Below are 21,715 nucleotides of genomic sequence, written 5' to 3'. Positions count from 1 at the left end.
AAACGGTGGCCCAAACGAAAGGCACTGGTTACCACAACTCGGGACGTGGCCGACTCGGTAACGTAATGAGCAGTGGCCACGGTGACGGCCGGCTCCTGGGAGTATCTCCACTCAGACAGGCTCTTCCGCCTGGGACCAAAGAGCCCCACTTTCAAGACCTCGCCCTCAGGCAGCAGCTCCGTCCTGCTGAGGCGCGTGCTGTCCAGCCCCGCGTGGGGTCCCGTGTCCCGGCCCAGCATCGGGGCTTTGTGCAGCTCTTCTTCCTCGGGGCTTGGCCGCCGGGACTCGGCTTCCTGGATGGGAGCCAGGGATTCAGACAATTTCCGTTTGGGTGTGTGGACCTCAGGTCCCCTTTTGGATTTCTCATCAGGGACGGCATCCAGAACCTCGTAATCGGCCATGACTGGAATGACCTTCACAGACTCGGACACTCCTCGGTCTGTTTTCTGAAAGGCTTCCAGACTGCAGGGCTGCACTCCCTTCTCCCCCTCCTTGCCTTTTCCAGTCATGGTAACGATCTTCCCAGATACTGTGTCATAGGATTTGCCCAGAGTGTATATTTTCTGCTTGCTTTCTCCTCTCAACTGCATTTCCCGGGCCAAGTCATCGAAGCTCTGCATTTCAAGGGCACCGGATCTTAACAGATCAGCGGGGATGTCACCGCTTCTACTGCTCACGGTCACCACCTTGTAAGTCACAATCTTTCTTGAATCACCGTCAACTACCTCAGTGGGTACTTTGTCTACAATAACCCAATCCTCTGTGCCCTATATTTGAAATATAAAAGCTAAATTAGAAATTCTGATGGTCTCATTTCTAAAATAAGAATCCTTTAAGAAAACCAGGGCAAAAGCTACATTGCGAGGTGACCGCACGGGGCTGGTGTTAATGTCTAATGATTATGGTCGCAAAGCTCTTCTTATCTGAAATTTACAAACCCTAACCTTCAACTTGGAATACAGTCTGCATGTAGAGTTGTAATTGCAGATTTCTTTAAACGGAAGCGTACCTTGATGGTAAATGTTTGCAAGATTCTATCTGACCTTTATGCTAAGCATCTGAACATTCTACATTTCAAGGTTAAATGGTGTTACTGAAGCTGCTGTACAAGTCATTTAGCTTGTATGGGCCCAAAAAGACCGTCTTCCAGGACATGTATAACACTGCACTTCATATCTGCTGTTTTCACAAAGAACTTGCCAGAATCCCATGAATTTCTGTGAAAACCATTTTGTTTGTAAATTCTATTTCCTCATTTAGGGGATCGAACTCACTATAGCACCTACTATCCGATAAACACTGAGGGAGCCCTACTCAAGGCACAGCCAGGAAGTACTCCCACCGCTGGGGCATTGTTGGAGCCTCTTATCAATAGCTCATGGTGGTCTGTACCGTGTTCCAATCGTATTTATAAGCAAAGTTCATCATCTGAGTAGTTTCCTTGCCACTTTCCTCGGTACTTAGTTCCGATACAGCAAAAGAAGTGAAAGTTAAGAAACCTACATTTGAGAAGGCTACTAGGATGAGAACAGGCTGCAGACTACTCTAACAGATCATGAGGGGATAAGAAATCAAACCAGGGGCAGGTGAGCACCTTGATTTACATTTTAAGCTACAGCGTTTTCCACCTGCCTTATTTATCTTAGCCTAAAAACAGGAATCTTGAAGTGCGTGTGCCTTATGAACAATAATTACAGATCGGTCTACATGCTGGTGCTGGATTAAAGCAAATGAATTGAAGAATAACCTCTATGGTCGATGGGACAGTTTTCTGGAAAATGATTTGGCGAGAGGTAACCATAGAGCCCGCAGAGTCTCCTTCCTGCATTTTCTGTATCGGACTCCGCTAGTGGGAAAACCAGTAAGAGTTCAGAACTTTCAACATCAGTCAAGGTCATCTAAATTAGTATCACTCTATAGGTAAAACAGAGAGTAAAAAGCCCAATTATAATATTAGAAAGCATCATCATAATGCTTCCGTGAGCAAACACAGATATCACAGTAGAGCAAGACCCATCAAAGAATGATGGCTAATTGATAACTAAAGTAAGAAAATTCCCTTTTCCCCTCCCCAGAATCCAAGCAAATGTTGACATACCTACCTTCGTTTTAAGCGAGGTAAATGTAAAAAGGAAAATAAAAACTACAGACATTGCAATGATAGTAAAATCTGAAGAGCAATTCTCTTCTGGGCAATTCCTTTATGTTTGTCTTTTACCTGAGACTCAAGGAATGGAGAGCTTCCTTGCTGCAAAAATATAACTTTTTCAGAAATGTCTCTTTCTTCTTTGGTCTGTTTGGATAGAGGGGGTTGGGTTGGAGAAGAGGAAGTAGACAGTTTCCAAAAAAAGGCAAGTTAGGAAGAGAGTTCTTTTACTGTGTCGTACGTATTAATAGTCATTCATCTCTTTCTGAAGAAGTGAATTATTGCTTATGAATTTGAAAAGTGGTCTGAAACCATTTCAACGCTTCATGATCACCTCCCCAAAGTAACAGGTTAGTTTCTGAAGCTCCAGTGTTTGACTCGACACGTTTCCCACTTCCGTAAACACAAAACATGTAAGAGCAAATAGAAAGCTCCTTGGCATTCACACAGTGTCCAGGCCAGTCATGTGCAAAGCCGTAGACATGAGGAGTAGAAGAAAATGTGAAGATTAAAAAAAAAAAAAATTAAGTGAGATAAAAACCCCTCCCTCCTACATCTGACAAACACTTGACTGCGTTCCCCACCGAAGTGCAGGCTTCATCTCCCAGGCAAGGAGATGCACACGGGCCACTGCCTTCAGCTACTAGCTTGAGGAAACCCAGTCAGACCTCGATCTATTCCTCTCTTATTCCACAAAGTACACTCAGAATTTATAGCTTTATTTGAACTTTTATAAGATGGCGAGTAACTTTAAAAAGTCAACTTCAAAATATCTTTGTGAAAAATTAAGTACTCAAAGTCATGCTTTCACACGGAACATTAAGAAATGTTGAAAAGTAAATACGCTGTGTTAGCAACTAGCTTCTCCCTTTTATCTACTTTTTATTACTTCCTTTAGTAGTAAGTAGGAATAATTCAAGTGGCAATATACTCGCTGCTGAGTCGATCTCTGTGCATAGCGTCAGGCTCCATGGAGTACTGAATGAAAGGGTATTTAGGATGAGTAATCTAAAAAATCCTAACAGAAAGCCCAAAAAGTTTCCAGGAGGACGGAGCTTTTAAAATAAATCTTATTGTAAACAATACAATTTAATGAGAGTTATTTACTATTCCTATGTGTACAAACTTATCGGTATTCCCTTTAATAGTCTGCTTACAGACGTTTGTAAGGGGACATCTGGAGTATTCTCCTGAAGAACCCACAGGCAAATTTTGATAGCATTGTTCTCCTGTGCCCCTTTTTTTGATGAAGAGAAAGTAAGATATTTCTGAGGGGGAAATACCTTTTGGAGAAAGGTATTGGAAAAAGACAAAATGCACCACGTGGAATCATTAAATACGGATTTTTGTCTTGTTTTGTTTGTTTGACTTTCAATTGTAGTCTCTTTCTCACAGAGAAATAAGAAACAGGAAGGAAAGGTCAAGATTATAGGTACTTTTCAGAATACCACTGCCAGGCCTATAATTATAATCACTGAGCTAAATATTATCCCTAAGATGAAAGCCTAAAATAATAATAATAATAATAATAATAGCAGGAAAAGGTGGTTTTTAGCACATCCTTTTATCTGACATCAACTAATTTCAAAACTGTTTATAATGAAAGTATCAACACTGTCTGCATCCGAACTGTGTATGCCCGCTGAGAGAAAAGGGTAACATAAGGGACAGATCTTAAAATCCTATAGATGGTCAACCTCAATTCAGTTTGTTCAACTCAAGTGAGAAAATGCTGATAAAGGCTGATAACTGAAATGTTTACGTTTATCACGGGTTAGAAGAGTTAGCTGTATGCCCCACACATTTTTAATTCAACACTCATCAGAGTATCATAATTGGGAAGCAAGGCCCTTATACTGGCATGCAGATTGTACAGAGGTACAAGACTCACTGCCAGAGGATTAGGGATTTGTGCAGAGCCTTGACCCTTGCTTCTCTTTGTGCCAGGGATTCTCAACTGGGAGGTGTGTTAGAATTACCTGGAGAGCTTTTAAGTAATGGTACTATGTGGACGTGCAGCTCAGACAAAGGAAATCTGTCTCTGATTTAACAGATCCCAGGCCTCAATATTTTTAAAACTTCCCATGGGTCATTTTTATATGCACCTGGAGTTGCACCCCAAGTCCCAGATGGAAAGTCACAGAAGTCAGATTCAGAGAATGAAAATAAGTCCCCATTTCCATAATCAGAAGACCATGGTGAATGGTTTTTGTTTGATTGTTTCCCAATTCGAGGCCCAAGCAAAGCCTGATTTGCAAGAGCAGAGCTGGATTAGAACGCAGACAAATGCACAAGTAGAGCTGATTTCAGTCATTCGTGGTCCTTATGTTCCATAAAATCCTCATGAACAGTGAGTCAGAAAAGACTGAACCACTGATTTTATGGGAAACACATTGGGAGAGCTCTTGTGAGCCTCTGGTCATGATATTGTCATCAATGGTTCAATATATAACCTGGTTTTGTATGTTTTTGTTTAAAGACTCATTATTGATCCATTAACATCGAAGTCACGGCCACAGCACTCTAACTTATTCTTGCATGAGATTTCTCTAACATATGTATTTTCCCTAAAGGTACATGACAGCCTTCTTGTGCTTTTAGGACTTCCGGCCCGTAGGTCTGGGTGTCATCTGAAACAGCAAAATCACCCATGGAGACACAAAAACGTGGCACCAAACAGGCCTCAAAAACCCATTTGTATACAGTATGAGAACTGAAACAGGTAGGCAGAGCCCTGCCTTGGGCAACCAGAGCTGGGAACGTGCATGGTTGAGACACCAAGTTTTCACCACTCTGTGTCCGTCTGCAGATGACTGGGAAAGTGTCCTTAAGGCTGATTTTAGGGTTATGGTGAATTTCAGCAAGTAGGTGAATGTGCAGCTACATAATCTGTGAACTGGGAGGGTCAGCCGTGCTAAGCTTCCATGCTGTAAGACTGCCACTTGCGTCAAAAAAATGCTGATACTGGCACTGTGAAAAGTGCTAATGGGTATTGCATTTTGGTTGGAATTTGGAAACTTTCAGTATTCAAGTGGCCATGAGGGCATATACCTCTAACATAGACTCAGCCTGGGGGCATCATCAAAGACTGTCATGGGAAATATCTATGGACAGAAACATACCCAGAGGCCTTCATGGACCAGACATCTATCCTTCCTGTTTGGTGGGCCCTGTATATGGGTTTGTCTATGTTCCCAAAGTCAAGTGAGCGATGCTTTGGGGCATCCTTGCTACTTATCTGCTATTAAGTATATAAGTATAGATACTTATCAGTATTTGAAAGTTGGATAAATAAAATTCCCATTTTAATAGTAAACGCACATGATCTTTTTAGAATATAATCACGACTCCTAGCTCACTATATATTACTAAGGTAATCTGAATGAAACGGTGTGTAATGCTACAAGAATACTTCAGTAACACTATTTTTCATCTATTCTGCATAAAAGGGCCCCTTTCAAAGTAATTCAAATGAATATATACCTTGTCACATTTTAGCTGGGATTAGAATTATCATGAACATAGTGACTGTGGTCACTTTTGATAAGTAGCTTTCAAGGAAGTTTAGAAAATGATCAAAATGAGTGTCATTATATTCTTTTCCCTGCAAGGACTGAAACATTTCATGTAGACTATAGCTTAAAGGATTTTTCTCCCATAAAGGCCCAAGTTTTGATTTTCTTCTGTTCTAGCTCAGCTTTCTGGAAAATACGCTGTGATAAAGGAGTCTTGATAAAAAAAAAAAATGTTAATCAGTATGATGCTAGAAAGATGCAGTTATTAAAAAAGTACTTCTTTTGAAAGAAAAAGCAAGATAATGTCTAATAGCGGACAGACGAGCACCACTGACCCTTGTGGGTCCCTCAGTAGGAGCCCCCAGACAGGATCTGCTGAATCCTCACAGTCTGTAACTGTAATTCACAGTCTGTTTTAAATTCTTTGAACAGAATTTTCCAACACGGAGCACTCGTTTTTAAGGAAGACATTCTGGCCCCTCTACTTTCTCTATTTAAAAAATCAAATAAAAACGGATTATAAACCCGTTAAAATAATGTTATGTATCTTTTTAAAAAAATCAGTTAAAATCGAATCACACATGGATTATACCAGTAGAAGTCTGGTGTAGCAGTCCCAGAGTAAAACAGGTCCCCAAATTCTGTCAACTTCAGATCGGTGTTGAGTCAAACATTAGACCATCCCCCTACGCCTTATCTTGCAACTGATGTGAAACACTCTTGAGTTTTCAGGGGCATTTCTTAATGCAGCAGAGAAAGCATTTTTCAGAAAAAGTGTCAGTTCATTAAGACAGTATCTCAATTTCTCCCAACTGTGAAATCTAGGTTCGCCATTAGAACAAACCCATTTGCATGCACTAGAGCTTTCCTGCGCCTCCTTGTTCACTCCAAGCACCCTGAGATGTGACCCCTCATTCCTCAGCCGCCAGATCATTCTACTCCACAGCTCTTCTCTGGAGCCCTGAGTATGTTAGGTCTGTTTATACGCAGACAAGTGGTGCGTCTGTCTACGCCAACTCCGACCCCTAGGGGCGGGCCCTGCAGAGAAGCACCTCTAGTGACCGGAAGACAGTGACACCCCGAAGCCCGAATACCGACCTCTTCAGGGACCAGCGGTTCGATCATGGGTGCATCCTCCTGCCTGGCGGCTAGTCGCACGGGGGAGGTAGAAAGCCTCTTTTCCCATTCATTCGTGATGGCAGTGTCTGTGGAGGTTTCTAAAAAGGTTCTTTTCAGCTCACTAATATTGGTTTGATGTTTCATCAGGTCATCTTGAGTTTTATCTAGCTCCTACATTCAGAACATAAAGAATCCAACAGTCAACATTTTACACATCTTCCGGAGTTGTTTTTTTTTTTTTTTTAAGTAATGTCAATCTCATTAGTAGTCAAAATAAAAGAATTCTGATCAGGGTTCATGACACTACCACAAGCACTTTGGTGAAAATGTGACATTTCTAAGAGAAGGAAAAAAAATCTAGTTCACGCAAGCATAAAAATCAAAAGTTTTTTTTAAAGGCAAACTAGAAAAGAGTGTAATTCACACGTAACCAGAAAAAAAAACAAGAAAAGAAACACACACAGGAAAAAGGATCTAAAGCTAGGAGAAAGGAAGGAATCGGAGTAGGCTGAGAAGGTATCCCCACTTATTCCCAGGTGAGAGCACACAGTTCATGCATCATTGTATGAGCCCACAGGTATGCCACTGAAGAAATGTCCACACACACAAACATGCACTGGTATATACCAATACCAACCTCTAACATAAGATTACTATGTTTGACATACACATTTTCACCCTTTATTCGCTTAATCAGACTATTCTGAAAAAAGTGGAGAAGAAAGGGAAAGGTAAGGGACACGGTAGTCACAGGAACAAATGCCATCCTCCACAGTGCACCGACAACACGGGTAACCGCCTACGGAGCATGCTGGAAGGCTGGAACACCGGAGACGCACAGTGACTTATCACACACTGATTTTTGCTTTGGTTTTATTTTTAATTTTCTACCTGTGCCTTGAGCTCTGCATCTTCCTCCTGGTCCGACTGCCAGCATCAAGAAAGAGTGGGAAATAATGTCTTACCACGTAATTGACTATGATTGAAGAACTATGGTCTATAGAAACTTGCTAGAGGGGGTACTAGTTTGCTCTTGTATATGGATGCTAGTTCTTTCCTATATGCAAGCCGCAACATTCTCACACACAAATTATGATGCTTATTAAGACAACAGGAGTAAAAGAGTCCTTGCTTGGTGGGTCTTTGACAGTGTCACCCAGAGACTTCTGCGTGTGATAAGCATACACACGTAAGTGGGGGTTTGGTGGGCTGTCCTTAATGCACACTACAAATGTTTCATGCCACCCTAAAACTAAAATTCACAAGCATGGTTAGGATTACCCAATAATGACAGCTCCCTTGGGTTTTATGATTCTTTATAATCCTAGGAAGTTATAGCTATTATTATTATAGCTAAATTGTAGGCCAGAGAACCAAGGCTCAAAGAATTTAACATTGAGGGTCTCACATTTAAGAACTTCTTGGAACTGTGAATTTTTTGAACCCATGTACTTAAAAATAAATAAATCTGGGAAGGAAGGAAGCTGATATAAGTTAAGAAAGTTAAAGAAAAAAAAAAAGGAATCAACTACCGTCAACATTACCGACATTTCTTTAAAGATGTAGACAGGATCACTGTTGAGTTCTTAAAAAATACAATAGATTTATCTAAAAGCCACTTCATTATCTTGATTTTTCTAATTGCAAGGATCTGTTTAGTCATTGGACTGGTGTCCGGGTACCAGGAATGAGGTAACTAGGCCAACCCACATATGCAGGCAGTGGTATAAAGCTGGGTGTCTCACCGGTGGTACTCTGACCGAGGTCCATAGGGAGGCCCTCAGGGTAATTACAGGTGAGAAGCCTTGAGGAGACATCTGCGCCGGTGGCCTGCAATGAATCTGTCTTGCTCTCGGCCCCCTTATCTGCCAATGGGGCAAGACAGCCCACCCAGCAGCCTCACCCGCATTACTGTTGTCCTAGCCCGAGAGGAGATAGGGCAAGTGTTTAAAAAGTGCAGGAGGGCACAGGTAACCCTAACACAGGGCTGGCAACACACTAATTCTCAAGTGTGTGGTACGCACATAGCTCTGTGTTTTATTTTTAAGCTCCATATAGTTACATATGTTGTATGTCTATGTTTGCACGCTTCAAATGTTATGGAACAACATTTAGAACTGCTACAGAAATTTGGAGTCTTACGGAAATATTTTTCATTTATGGCACACGTTCAGATCCTGATGAAGTTTACAGAATTAACATGTAGCTACATGTAACAAATAATTCTTATCAAATCAAGATATAATTTTGTTATAATTTGACACAGAAAATTATTAATTTGTAATACATTTATTTGTGACTGCTTAAAAGAATCTGGATAGTTATTGTTTTACAATATTATTATTTTTTTATTTCTTTTCAAGTAGGCTCTAAGCCCAATGCGGCGTTTGAACTCGCGACCCCAAGATCAAATGTCAGAATGGCATGCTCTACTGACTGAGTCAGCCAGTACAATAACTGCCCCTACAATATTGTTATTATTATTATTATTATTACTATTATTTTTCAATGCCAGTGCTGTAATTTTTAACTTAAAAAAATTATGATTTCCAAAACTTTGAGTTGAACTCCGGCATTTCCCAAGGTTTACTCCATTTTAAGAAGTTCTTCTGAGGATATTTTCAATTAAGTATTATACAGATACTATTTACATTTTTGGTTTTTCCTGAAAGTCCTACTAGAAAAGACTGTTCTAACCGGATGATGTAAAATAACAACTCCACAAGGTAGAAGATAAATTCTGTGAGAACTTCAGAAAAGGTACATCTTGGCTTCCATTACTATACTGTTTTTACAGACATTTTGGTTATGGGTGGAGAAAATTTGAAAAACAACATAAGCACACACACGTTTATTTATCCTAAAGAATTCATAAAGGAAAGGACAGCACAGTCTGTTTCCTGTCACTGTTCAATATGATCACTTTTTTTTTTTTTTTAAATCAAGTACTAACAGTAATTTGCTAATTTCTTCTTAGAGAACCCATTTCTTTTGAGTGATCTAGGTTATATCACCTGGTCTACAAAAATAAGAGAAGTATTATTACTATTTTAATAATTATTATTTGGCCATTTTGGATTTAAAAATATATCTGTATCTAGTAAATAAGCTAATTAAATTAATTGTAACCCTCCTCCTCACTCATCACAGCTTTCACACACAGACAGCCTCTCACTTGGGAAAGGGGAATAAGTTGTTTTTTTTTTTTAAGGTATTATCAGTTTAGCCAAAGGTTCTCAAAATGTGATCCGAAAATGGGCAGAGTCAACAGCCCTGAGAATTTGCTGGAAATGCAAATTCCAAAATCCCACCCACACCTTCTTCTTTTGCACAAGAAACATGAGGGGACCCAGCTGGAGGATTCTGATGTAGCCCAGAGCTTAAGAACCACTGACCCAGGCAACAGAATACATTTCCTTCCTCCTTTCAAAGTTAGAATTTCTCTCCACTTCATAAAACCTAGTATGCAAAGGCCCTAAATGCAGAGCCCCATTCATGAGGCACTTGCACTGGACAGCCACCAGCTGCCCACAGTGATGGTACCAACCTCAGTGGCGGTGGTCTCCCCATCGGCCGCAGTGTCTGTGCGCTCACTGTCGGTCTATTGATCACAGAAGTGACCAGGGTCCAGGAGGAAGGCAGGAAGAGAAAACAAACCCATTTGATCAAATAGGGCATGGCACAGGTCAAACAGTTCACTCTCTCTGTAATGTGTATCAAACTACCTTCCCACAAGAATGCAGGTTTCAAGCAAGAGCAAAAGAAAGACCGGAGCTGGGTTTCATCAGCAGAGCCCCTCGGAGGAAGACCAGTGGCTCACAGCCTGCGGGAACCACAGGAACTGTGTTAGCCAAGCTGACTCGTCTGGTTTCATGTCTCAGGAAAACCAAATTGTCATTCTTTCCCCCGCTTTTAACTAAAACCCCGAGAAAGATCTCTTAAAAACGTGTAATGCAAATAAAATCAATGTTTATATATGTTTGCAATTCTACTATTATGTCACATTTGAAAGGTAAATTAAAATGTCAATTTAAATTAAAAGCTACTGTAACAGTCACTGGACTTTCAGCCCCTCATTTATAACATGTTGGTAATTTACACCCATTTATGACCATCAGGCTGTCTGCATTACCTATTACTTATAAAAAGCACATGCCAGTGACTCACAGGCATTATGTTTTGTCTGTGAAAAGTATAACTCAGTTTCCAAGTAGCAGTGTTAATTCTATTTTTTACAGACTAACTGTTGTGTTTATTTTGCCCCACCCTCCAATATAAAGAAGTATATCAAAGTAGGTATTTAAACATCTATTTCCAAAATAACCATCCAAATGAAGCAAATTATAATACTAATAAAAAAAATGGAGAGAGGGAGAGAGAGAGAGACATCTACTTGTAAACAAATAAAACAAAGCACAGCATTTGACAGAGCCTAAGTTTTTAAGGGGGAATTATAATAGTCATTTCAGAAAGGACTGGGTTTTTAAGCTGTTTCGTAGAGATTTACGGTTTAAAACAGAAACTTATTTTCTTTGGCGTACAACAGAACCACAGCCATCACAGATGGGACATTTAAATGCCATAATATATTATAAGCTGACTTTCCCTCCGTAAATGTCAACTAATCACTAATAAAATTCCCTTGAGCAAAGATACGCGATGAATATTTTGAAAACAAAAATAAAAACTGGGAGCTGTAAGCTTGTGAACCTGCCTCTTCAGATTCTCTTTCAATCCTAACAACACAGAATTTCGGAAGTACGCCTGGAACAGGGGTGGTCATTATCAACTTAACTCTGGTTGGGCAGATTTCTTGGCGCTATCCCGAATTTCTTTTATATGTTCCTGAAAGGAAATACATTGAAATTCATGTTTGGCATGTGCACCTGAGGGGGTCAGTGATCATGCCTAAGTAGAACCTAATTTTCAGGAGTTTGGTAAAGAGTGTGTGCGGACACACTTTCATGACCTGATGACCACCTTCACAACATCTGGTGGGGGGCGGGGAGGAGTGGCTAGTAATTTTCTTGTAAGGGTGATCATTGCTACGGTGTTAGCATGGCTTCCCTGGCTGACAGCCTAGGGAATGGCCAATGTGACATAGGGGGAGAGAAACAGGTTATTGTTCAAGTGTATAATAATACGAAGAAGCTTTAGGCTTTCAAGAATAAATAGGAATGACTGGCGCTTGTGTGCTAACTGGTTTGGTGCAACACTTCCAAGCTGCTTGAAAGTATTTCTCCTCTTACATAATAATCTCCCTTGTGGCTTGAAAATCTACTGGAGCATCTTGGCTTTAGATTACAGCCCTGGTTAAGAGTGAAGACTCTGATGTCAGGCTGACATGAGCTCAAATCCTTGCTATTGAAATGTGTGACACACTGGACATGTTTCATGTTTTAATCCCCATTTCCTTCCAGCAAAATGGAGAAAAAAATTAACAGCCATAACTGTATCAGGTAATGGGTATTAAGTGCTTTCTACAAGGCCTGACACGCGCAGACCCAAAAGTGCCTATAATAACTGTTGTATATTGACATTATTATTATATTGTAATATTATATAATTATTACCACTTTTTCTAGCTATACGAAAAAACAGCCTGGACCGTATCTCACCTCCCTTAAGTTCTTCCTGAGCATGTAGTCGGTTATTCAACAAATATAGTGCATGACCAATAAATAGTTAATGAAGAAAGGCTGAAAAACGTAGCTTTTATAGCAAAAGTAGCTTTTTATATATTATTTATATAATATACTGCCACTAAACAAAGCTACGAAATGTATAACGGGTCACGAACTGTCATACGGTTCTGTGTCTACACAAATTAAAATGTCAAAAATCAGTTGATTCAAATCCAAATTTGAATCTTTTTTGTTTTATGAAAATATTCCTCACAAATTGACACATAAAGACTAATGGTGATTCTGTGGTATGGCGAGCTAAATTCAGCTTATGTTTCTTGACAGATGATTTAATATTCTGTGCCCCCTGTTATGTGACCATTCTTGAAGGTACAAAAGAAAAAAAATATTATTGATCAGCAGCTTTATAAGTTTGAAATGATTCTGCCTTTCCACACTGGGTTTCCCTCTTGAGAAAGGTTGGGACTAATTAAGTCACTCCCATACATGAGAAATCTAAGTAGTGATGATAAAATATTTGAAAAGAATTACATTCATTCGTGATTTAGCGATTCTTACAAAATGAACGTGACAGAGCTAAACCGTATGTTACATGAAGTCACCCCGTTTAGCTGCCAAAGTGCTTGAAGCCTAGAGAATAAAAGAGGCCATGTCAACAAATTTTTTTTTTTTTTTTAAATGGAACGACCTACATAGGAGTCCTCCAGCTTAGCCTGAACTAGAGAGCATAGCTTTTAACACTTGAGGTTAAGAGACGACACTGAACAGATGGCCACACGCGAGGTCTCGCGTTAGGAGAGCTGTCATGGGTGACCAGGGATGCAGAGGAGGGGGAGACCGTGGTGGCCAGAGCTGGCTCAGGGTCTCAGAGCTCTGCAGTAACAGGGAGAGTTAGCGGCTGGGAAGCTCCAGTCACGTGGTCACTGGCTTGCATCGGGTAACTGCTGTGATTTGTTTTGCTGATGTAATGCAGACATGCCCCAATTTAACATTAATTTTCATGCACTGATTACAACAAGATGTATACCCAGGATTAGGCACAAGATCTGTGTGGTTTGCTACAGAAAAGTTCAGTTATTTAGAATTCAGAAAAGCAGCAAATGGCCATCTTTTTGCTTTATGTTGGCTAGATGACTCACTCCACTGCTAAAGGCAAACTACACGTCCGGGTTGGAAACCAGCTAATCCTACGGTCTTTGTAGATAATCTTGTGTTCTTCAGGTTGTACGTTCTAGTCCCACGTTATGCAATCACCTTGCTCTTGTGAGAAATGGCGATATTAAAGCCTAGGATTCCTTCTCTTAAAATGTTTTTCATGTATGAAAATGGTTTTATAGTAAATATATAAAATCACAGAGAATTTGGAGCGAAGTCATACGACCCAAGGACCTTGCAAAGGGCTTTAATGCAGTATCAAATTGAAAAGGGCAAGCTTTTATTTGAAATATCTGCGAGACCATTCCCATTTTTCTTCCTCCTGCTGCTAAGAAATGGTCATAATCTCACTAAATATAGACACTTACACACCCTCCCAATTCTATACACCCACAGGTGCAGCTCAAATTATGATTCCTGGCTGAGTTGAAAAATGAATAGACTTTTTTTTTTTTTAGTGTTGCTTTGACTTTGTCACTTTTTTTTTTTTTTTTTAAATGCTGGAAGTACTGGGCTTGTCTCCTTGTTTTGTGAGAACAGAAGAGCTGGAAGGGCCTGGGGAGGTTGTGGGCAGGAGGGTAGGCGACAGCCTGGCCCTCTGTCGGCTGCCTCTGTTCTTTTCCCCTGCGCTCTGTCTGAAGGGAACGGCTGGGCTCTTCACACATCAGGGGACTAGTGTGAAAGGAGAGCAGTTAAGAGGAAAAGCTACCAACGACCACGTCAACTCACCCACTGGCTCAGATGAGGGATGGGAGACGGACAGGCGGCATGTCTTCTCAGAAAGAGGCTGACGGCCCCATCCTCTCCCCACTGAGCACATGCCTGGCCGAGAGCCGCAGGGATCTAGCCAGCTCTCCTGACCTTTCCAGACTGTCTGTGAGTGTGTGGATTTTTTGGCTCAAGCTGGAGTTGAGGGGAAAACTGCCATCCAACATACACGTTAGCCCTGTCAGGACTGAGGAACTTCCAGCCCATTTTTACAGCAAGCAGACATCTTCCAGGAGCCTTTTCCTGACTGTGTTTGAAGACTGCTGTTCTATCTCTGGTCCTCTCTGTGGCCCTTCCAATGACTGGGGTCACATGGGCCTGTTCATCTACTCAAGCATTTTTCCTGACACACCACACCCTTGGGATCTGGCTCACCTCCACGAGAACAGAGACAATGTGGGGATGTTTCACGATCTCCAGGGAAGAGAGGCATCGGGAGTTGGGGGAAGCTACCCACATGGTAGCTGGTCCTTTGGCTGGTCATTCCACCTTGCCGTGAGGGTCGTTTATCCACTGGTATCAGCGCTACAGACGTACCATGATGCCAGGATGCATTTTGGGAACGCTCCATCAGTCTGGGTCAAACTTTTTTCTTAGTCTTCTATGTCCCTTTCCTTTAGGAACTAGCGACTGACCAGACCTTTAACCTAACCCTGATCTTTAACGCAGCTAACGGGTTCTTAAAAACAGACTTCCGAGTCCTTCATCACGCGTAGAATTCAGCGGGCTGGACGCAGCCTGCTCTGTCCACATGGTGTTGTGCCTAACCCGGGGGCTGGGGTGGGGGGGAACGACTCCCCAACACACAGAAACCTCTCACATGTCGGCACAGACAATAAATGAGGCTCTGAAAGTAGGACCACTATGGCAGTAGGCGCCTAACATTGTTTCGGACCAAAGCCCCGACCACGACAGGGAAGTGTGTTCTATGCCGAGGTACACACCTCTTCCTCTGAACTGTCACTCGGGTCATTGTCTAGTGAGGCACTCAAGGAGGCCGCCTTGGGCTCCAGGTAGCAGAGGCACATAGCCAGAGGGAAGGAGAGAGTGAGGGCATATGGCACTGAGAAGGAGGCGGAGAGCAGAAAGAAAAAGATGAAGAGGAAACAGGGCACAAGGGAGGGCGAGCGGATTGGGAGGTAATGCTGCAGGCTCTGGGGGAGGAGGTTGGTTTCCGACAGGTTGGGGAAAGAGAGGTACCCATCGTCATCGAGAAGAGATGGGAAGGACTCCGGGAGCTGCAAGGAGAAGGAAAACAGGGTGGTCCCTTTGCCAGTTTGCTGTTTGTAGCTAAAAGCCACATCTTGGTCCCCTAAGGACGGCTTCCCTTTGGGGTCAGAGTCCATGGCGGGCTCTCGGAGCACACGCACAGTGCCTCTGGCAGCCTCCAAGTCCGGGGCTTGGCGCTCATTCTCCTTACACCTCCTTCGGAGCCCTGGGGGGGATGCGGGGGGACGAGGGGCTGATGGGGGGGACAGGGGACATGAGTCAGTGCCAAGCCCAGGTGACTGATGTGAAAGAGACAGAGAGAGACAGAAAGCAGCAAACAGAGGTGCAAAAGGACAAAAAGAAAACTGCAATTAGTTAATTTTCTTATGGGTATCAATATAAAATTGTAAAACAAGAATTTTAGCTCTAGGGTTGTTTGTACTTAAAGTATTCAAGCTGCATGCCAAGGGTGCCACGAATGGCTACCATTTTCCCATTAGACTGTCAAATACAGGGTGGGCTTTTTTATAAAGTCAGAATAGAAGATCGCGGTGGGCAATCTCAAAATCTACGTTTCACACCATCTAGAAAGTTTGTTTAGACCAACAACTCCAGAAAGTTGTAGGGTTTTGAGAGCAAATAGAACCCTCTGAGAACTTAAAATCAAGACTTTCAATAACATCTCCTGATCTCCAGCTAACAGATCTGTTACTCTAGTTTGGTTGGATTAATAAATAAAAATGGATCCAAATTTTGATTATTAAAAAAAAGTTTAGCATTACCTTTCCTTGCTTAGTCAATTATATCCAAAAGAGGTGGGTTTCCGAATTGAGAAGTTTCTGGCCCCACTCCCATCTGATAAGCCGTGCCACTCAGGGAAGTCCACAACTAGCATTTTAGGAACTCAGCTCCCCGAAGAAGTGAGGTTCCTTTGAAAACGTCTACTTTGGCTCCTTTCTCCATGATATAAACGTAACTTAAACTCAAACAAGGGTTTCAACAAGCTAACGAGCAAAAAGAATGTGCTTTCTTGTGATATGGCTTGTGAGCATTTAGTTTGTATTATTTGTGGTCCATAAATAAGAGGTACAGTTTCCCAGTCTTCTGGTTTTTCTGAGCAAGTAATCACCATATTTAACTCTCCTGGTTTGAAGCCATCACAGAATAATGGGAGGCAGCCATTGCCACAAAAGTGCTCCTGGTGAGCTCAGGCTTCTGGAGGGAAAGAGAGGCTCTTTCCATCCTCTCTGGCCCTGGCAGCCTCTCTGACCACAGCACATTTCCTTTGCAGGTGGTGGGAGGTTGCTGAGCACTCGGGGAAGAAGAGAAGCCAGCAAGCTCCAAACAGGACCTGGCACAGCTCGGAAGCTGCTGCAGCCTCAGGAGTTCAATTCAAGGTCACACGGAGTCTGAAGGTAGACTTCTGCTGCTCTCTGGGACCTGCTGCATGGGTGATGTGGGTTATGTGTGGGCATGAGCACGTACACGCGTGGTTTGCCCAGAGAGTCGCTAGTGTGGCAATTACCCCCACCCTGCTTTGTAGCTCTCAATCCTGACTTGGTAAATATTAAGACAGAGGGTTAGAACATGCACAGAGAAAACATATTGTGGATATGCTAGAATTTAGGAGTGTCTCTTTTTAGGTCTTAGGCACGTATGTCTCTTCTCAATCCTCGCATTTAACATTAAGTATTGTGTTTTAAATGCGACCCTGCACACATCTCATTCAACAGAGAATAATATAAAAGTTACAAGCCGACTCCTGCATGCACGCTATTGTTCCCCTGGTGGTGGACGGCTGCACAGTCACCTGGGGTGATCATTAACCTGGGAAACAGGCCTCCTCTCAGAGGTATCTAGGGGACCAGTCTTTTAAGAACTATTTTCAGTGATACACTTTCATTTTGGTTAAAAAATGAGTACCCTCTTTGTTACTTTTTGAAGATGGAGAAGAATAAAATAAAGGTTTAATTTTCCATGCTGCTTATTCAAGTGGTTTTTAAAAGACAGCTGTGTACCATGTAAAACGAAGCCAGCCATCGACCCTACCTGGGCCAGGGCTGGGCCACAGCCCTTCTGCAGGCATCTGGGTCAAAGAGCTGGTTTCTCAGAGATTCAGACAATGAGAGTCAGGGTTTTTTGTCTTTTTATTTTCCCATGCCGTAAGTGGCAAAAGTGATGGCGGTTTAGTGCTTATTTTATATAAGTGGGGGGCTTTTCAAATTAAATAAAGAGACTTCCTAGGTCTATTTTTTGAGCCAACTAAAAGCCATTTCCTTTAACATGCCACTTTAATCACAGTTACGCATCCATGAGAATTGTCGGTTGGCATGGGTGATTTCAGGGAAGTGTGGAAATCATTTGCTTTTCAGGCAGACAACACTTCCTTATTTCCTATTTAAAAGCTGCCTTGACTTAACTGGAAAATAAGAGTGTAAAAACAAAATTTGGAACAAAGTCATGTTTTCCCAGCAAAAATGATTCAAATATCCTTGCTGGCATGTCCTACCCTGTTCTTGTGTTTGGCAAATAAATTATCTTCTCACAACACAGTGGGTAGTGTTTTATGTGGAATATTCGGACATTAACTACACTGTGTTGTGGAGCTACCCTTCATTGCATAGCTCTTATCAAAAGGAGCATTTTTATTTTGAGCCCCAGGTAAGTCCTTGCCATATAAATCTATATTTAAGAAATAATATTGATATAGGAAAAGAACACACTGAGTCAAATCTAGGCAAGTTTTAGCATAACCAGTGAATTTTATAGCATTTTTATTCTGGTATTTCTTTTTCCTCTGTACATTCCAGGAGCCACTCTGCTTTTCCATTATCATCACACATTAACCTCCCAATATAGTTTTTTCTTTCCTTTTTTTTTTTTTTTAAACTTTTAGGGAGCTGTTGTGCTACTTATAAAACCCTGTACCAGAAGTAAGCTGTCTATGTCTTTTCTGACTTCCATTTTTCCAAAAAGGTGCTTTATAGTGCCAGATTACTGGAAACAAACGTACTGTAAAAATAAATAAATAAATAAATACTGGGATGAAATGAAGCTTATAAATTTGATGAAGAAAACACCTTGAAGAAATTGCTGCGAAACTCACTTTCCATCTTCCCTTGTGATGTTCTGCTTTAATATCTCTCTTCAAAACATGTCTGCTCGCTACTTTGATAATTAGATTATAATCCTAGACTAAGAGAGGAAAGAGTGTATAAATACACGGGCTATGGTCACTCAGTCTTGCAATCAGAAGAATGGCAATGTGATTACTGTATATCTGGAAAAATATACAGTACTTGGGGAGGAGAATGGGGCCAGAAACAAAGAAAACAGTTTTAGTGATAGTTCTGAAATGGGAGCCCAAACAGAAAAGTGTCATATGGCACTAAATGCATTTTTAAGATATACAGACAGGACAGCTGTTGAAAGTCTTACATAGCACATCAGTAAAATAAAAATTTCCAAGTTAAGAAAGAATTTTTCAGAAGAAAAATGGCGACAAGAGGAAATCAGAATTTAAAAATTGATAATATGAATGTGACTAATGCTAAAATATGAACTACCCTACGTTGTTTTTTTGTTTTTGTTTTTTTTAAGAAGGCTCTGCGCCCAGAGTGGAGCCCAAGACCTTGAGATCAAGACCTGAGTTGAGATCAAGTTAGCTGCTTAACCGACTGAGCCACCCAGGCACCCTGAATTACCTTAAATTTTAACACATTTCTGGTTTATATCCTCAGAATTATTAGTTGTTCAAGGTCTAAGCGCATTACCCTAAGTCTTAACACTTTCCTGGTTTATATCCTCGGAATTATTAGTTCTTCTAAGCAAGCGCTAGGAGGGAGCCTGGGAGATGTACCTTTCCCTCGTGCCGTACTGCCGCGACCGGCGTGACTTCTTCCGCCTTTTTCCGTCTGTCCTCTTCCTCGTCCCGTTCCTCCTCGGTCTTTTTCTCGGGAGTCACAGTGGTGATCAAGTTGGTCTGAGAGATGCCCTTTGTTGTGGCGTACTGGCCAGTACCAACCTCTGCAGCAGACACAGAATCCTTCATGTATATTTCATGGTTTTCATTCACTGACGCTAAAAGCAAATACAATGGAAGGAAAACGTCTGAAATAGTTAAGGAAGGAGGCAGAAGAACACCACTGGTTGTCCCGTTATGGAAAAAAGGACCCCTACCCACATCTGTCAGAAAAGGCAAGTCAGCGCTGCAGGTACCTGCATCTAAGCACAGGCAGAGACTTGTCTCTCGGAAGCTTCTTGACCAGTGTTTTAAAATGACTTAAAGGCTGCTCGCTGGAAGCCGTCAAAATAACTCTGGGGCTCCCTGGTGAGGCGGAATATGAGCGCCGATGTGGTGGAGGGCTGGGAGGCTGGGCTTCTGCCAGCCGGTCACCCCGCAGAGCAACTGGCTGGATGCCGGTGCCAAGCACTAGTGGCCAGTCCCACTACTAACAGCAGAATTTGCAGTGGACAACTGCTGCCATCCACTTGACTTTGAACATATCTTTGGGAAGTGCCATTCACCAAGGAGCACTGAATTGGGTTTTTCAATTACTATTATTAATAATGGTTAAGGAGTCCATCACTCCTACAATCTTTCTTTGGAAAGATGGTACAGTCTTGATGGCAACTCCCTTCAGCTGAAGTGCAGAAATGTTTTAATTTCTACTGCACTTTCAACAGACTACCATGATATGCATAGACTTATTCATCTCTGATATTTTGGGATGATAAGACAAATGGTGCTAATGAAATTCATGCAAATGTAAAGCATGCCAACATAAAAGATATAAGACACAGCCTTCCATCCCAGCTAAAATGTCTTAGTGAAAGATGCTTAATTTGGTTACATTTTTAAAGCCGGGTAAGCATTATTTTTGGTTTTAGATATATACAACTCATTTAAACTTACAAACGATGCTTTTCAAATACACAGTAGCTAATTCCGGGCAAAAGAGAATCAGCTTCACAGTTTAGGAAGTTTAAAATGTAAATGTAAGAAAATATTTCAAAATCCTTTTATATTAGCTAAACTGTTTCACAAAGAGAGCTTCACTAAGATATTTTATATTTCCTTATATTGATGAAAAAGCTGCCAGGAGAAGCAAGTCCCCAAGGGGCCAGTAAGGCTGTTCTGTGTAAGATGCAACTTTGCAAAAAGCAACTGTGTTCCAACATGCAGCCACAGCGCCCAGCTCAGCAGCACAGAGAACATACTAGAACTGGCAGGACCTCAAAGAGTGAGAGACAAAACATACTAACATCACTTTTGAGCAGGAGGAAGAGACAGCATGGGATTAGTACATTTATTTCACAATTGTCTTCTGTCTTGTCAACAATCATTATCACACAAAAGGTCATGAGGAAAACGACATTAATGACAAATGTGTTCCTTTGGATACACATCACTCAACAAAGTAGATGATGTCTCAGGAAAAAAAAAAGGGTGATTTTACAAAAAGTTCCCCCCAACACTGCCTTATAGAACACACAGTTTTACAGTGATTCTCCAAAGCAGAAAGAAGAATAAATGGAACGAAGCACAAGAAAAGCTTCAATGTGACAGCAAGTGTTTCAGCATCTTCAACCCGATATGGTCCTAATCATTTTATTCCAAAAGTTTGGCTCCAAGTTAGATATTTCAAAAAGAAGTAACTACTGGAAGATACAGAATGGTAATCAAATTCCTAGGCCAGCTCACAAAAGCCTAGAAGAATAATTATGAGTATAATTATTATGACACCTATCAAGAATGCTGCTGTCACACCTGTCTCATTCACTGTTTGTGAATGGCCTTGCTCCCATTTTATAGGTGATGACTAAAACTGAGACCTGGGGAGTCTAAACCATTCTCCAACCGCTACACAGACTTCAGTCCGGATTTACCTACCAGGGAAGTCACTAGTAACATACGTGATTCAGCTCTAATGATACAATTTTGACTTCTTCTACAGACTGTTTTGAAATATCTCATTAGAAAAAATGCAAACTTCTCAAACAGGAGATTCAGGGAGCACATCACCCAGGAGCCATAGGGGCATGTGAAAGGAAGAGAGAACTGGACTACCAGGCGGGGTGGCAAAAAAGGTGAGGACGAAGGCGATCCCACATATTTGTAACTTTTCATTATTTTTCCTGTTTTTGCTATTTTATGT

General features: G+C 41.5%; 1 protein-coding gene across 31 annotated transcripts in view; it reads right to left on the bottom strand.

Annotated features, from left to right (window-relative positions):
- EPB41L3 (erythrocyte membrane protein band 4.1 like 3) overlaps window positions 1-21,715 on the bottom strand; it is a 147,933-nt gene that overhangs the window by 6,640 nt on the left and 119,578 nt on the right. For 4 of the 31 annotated variants that reach the window (XM_004742745.3, XM_004742748.3, XM_004742746.3 and 1 more), the window contains 9 exons: window positions 19,417-19,637; window positions 15,293-15,856; window positions 10,328-10,381; window positions 7,672-7,707; window positions 7,418-7,483; window positions 6,760-6,951; window positions 2,219-2,293; window positions 1,748-1,846; window positions 33-767 (listed from right to left, as the gene is read on the bottom strand). In XM_004742745.3, the coding sequence (XP_004742802.1) occupies window positions 33-767; window positions 1,748-1,846; window positions 2,219-2,293; window positions 6,760-6,951; window positions 7,418-7,483; window positions 7,672-7,707; window positions 10,328-10,381; window positions 15,293-15,856; window positions 19,417-19,637 (2,042 nt within the window). The remainder of the gene's footprint in view (window positions 1-32; window positions 768-1,747; window positions 1,847-2,218; window positions 2,294-6,759; window positions 6,952-7,417; window positions 7,484-7,671; window positions 7,708-10,327; window positions 10,382-15,292; window positions 15,857-19,416; window positions 19,638-21,715) is intronic. The other 27 variants (XM_013051409.2, XM_013051411.2, XM_013051410.2 and 24 more) reach the window with 21 other exon arrangements.

Source organism: Mustela putorius, unplaced genomic scaffold (genome assembly GCF_011764305.1).
Source record: "Mustela putorius furo isolate JIRA1106 unplaced genomic scaffold, ASM1176430v1.1 tig00003858_pilon_pilon_pilon, whole genome shotgun sequence".
Lineage (NCBI taxonomy): Eukaryota > Metazoa > Chordata > Mammalia > Carnivora > Mustelidae > Mustela > Mustela putorius.
The sequence above is the reverse complement of the archived record's forward strand: the minus strand, read 5'-3'. Positions and strand labels throughout refer to the sequence as shown.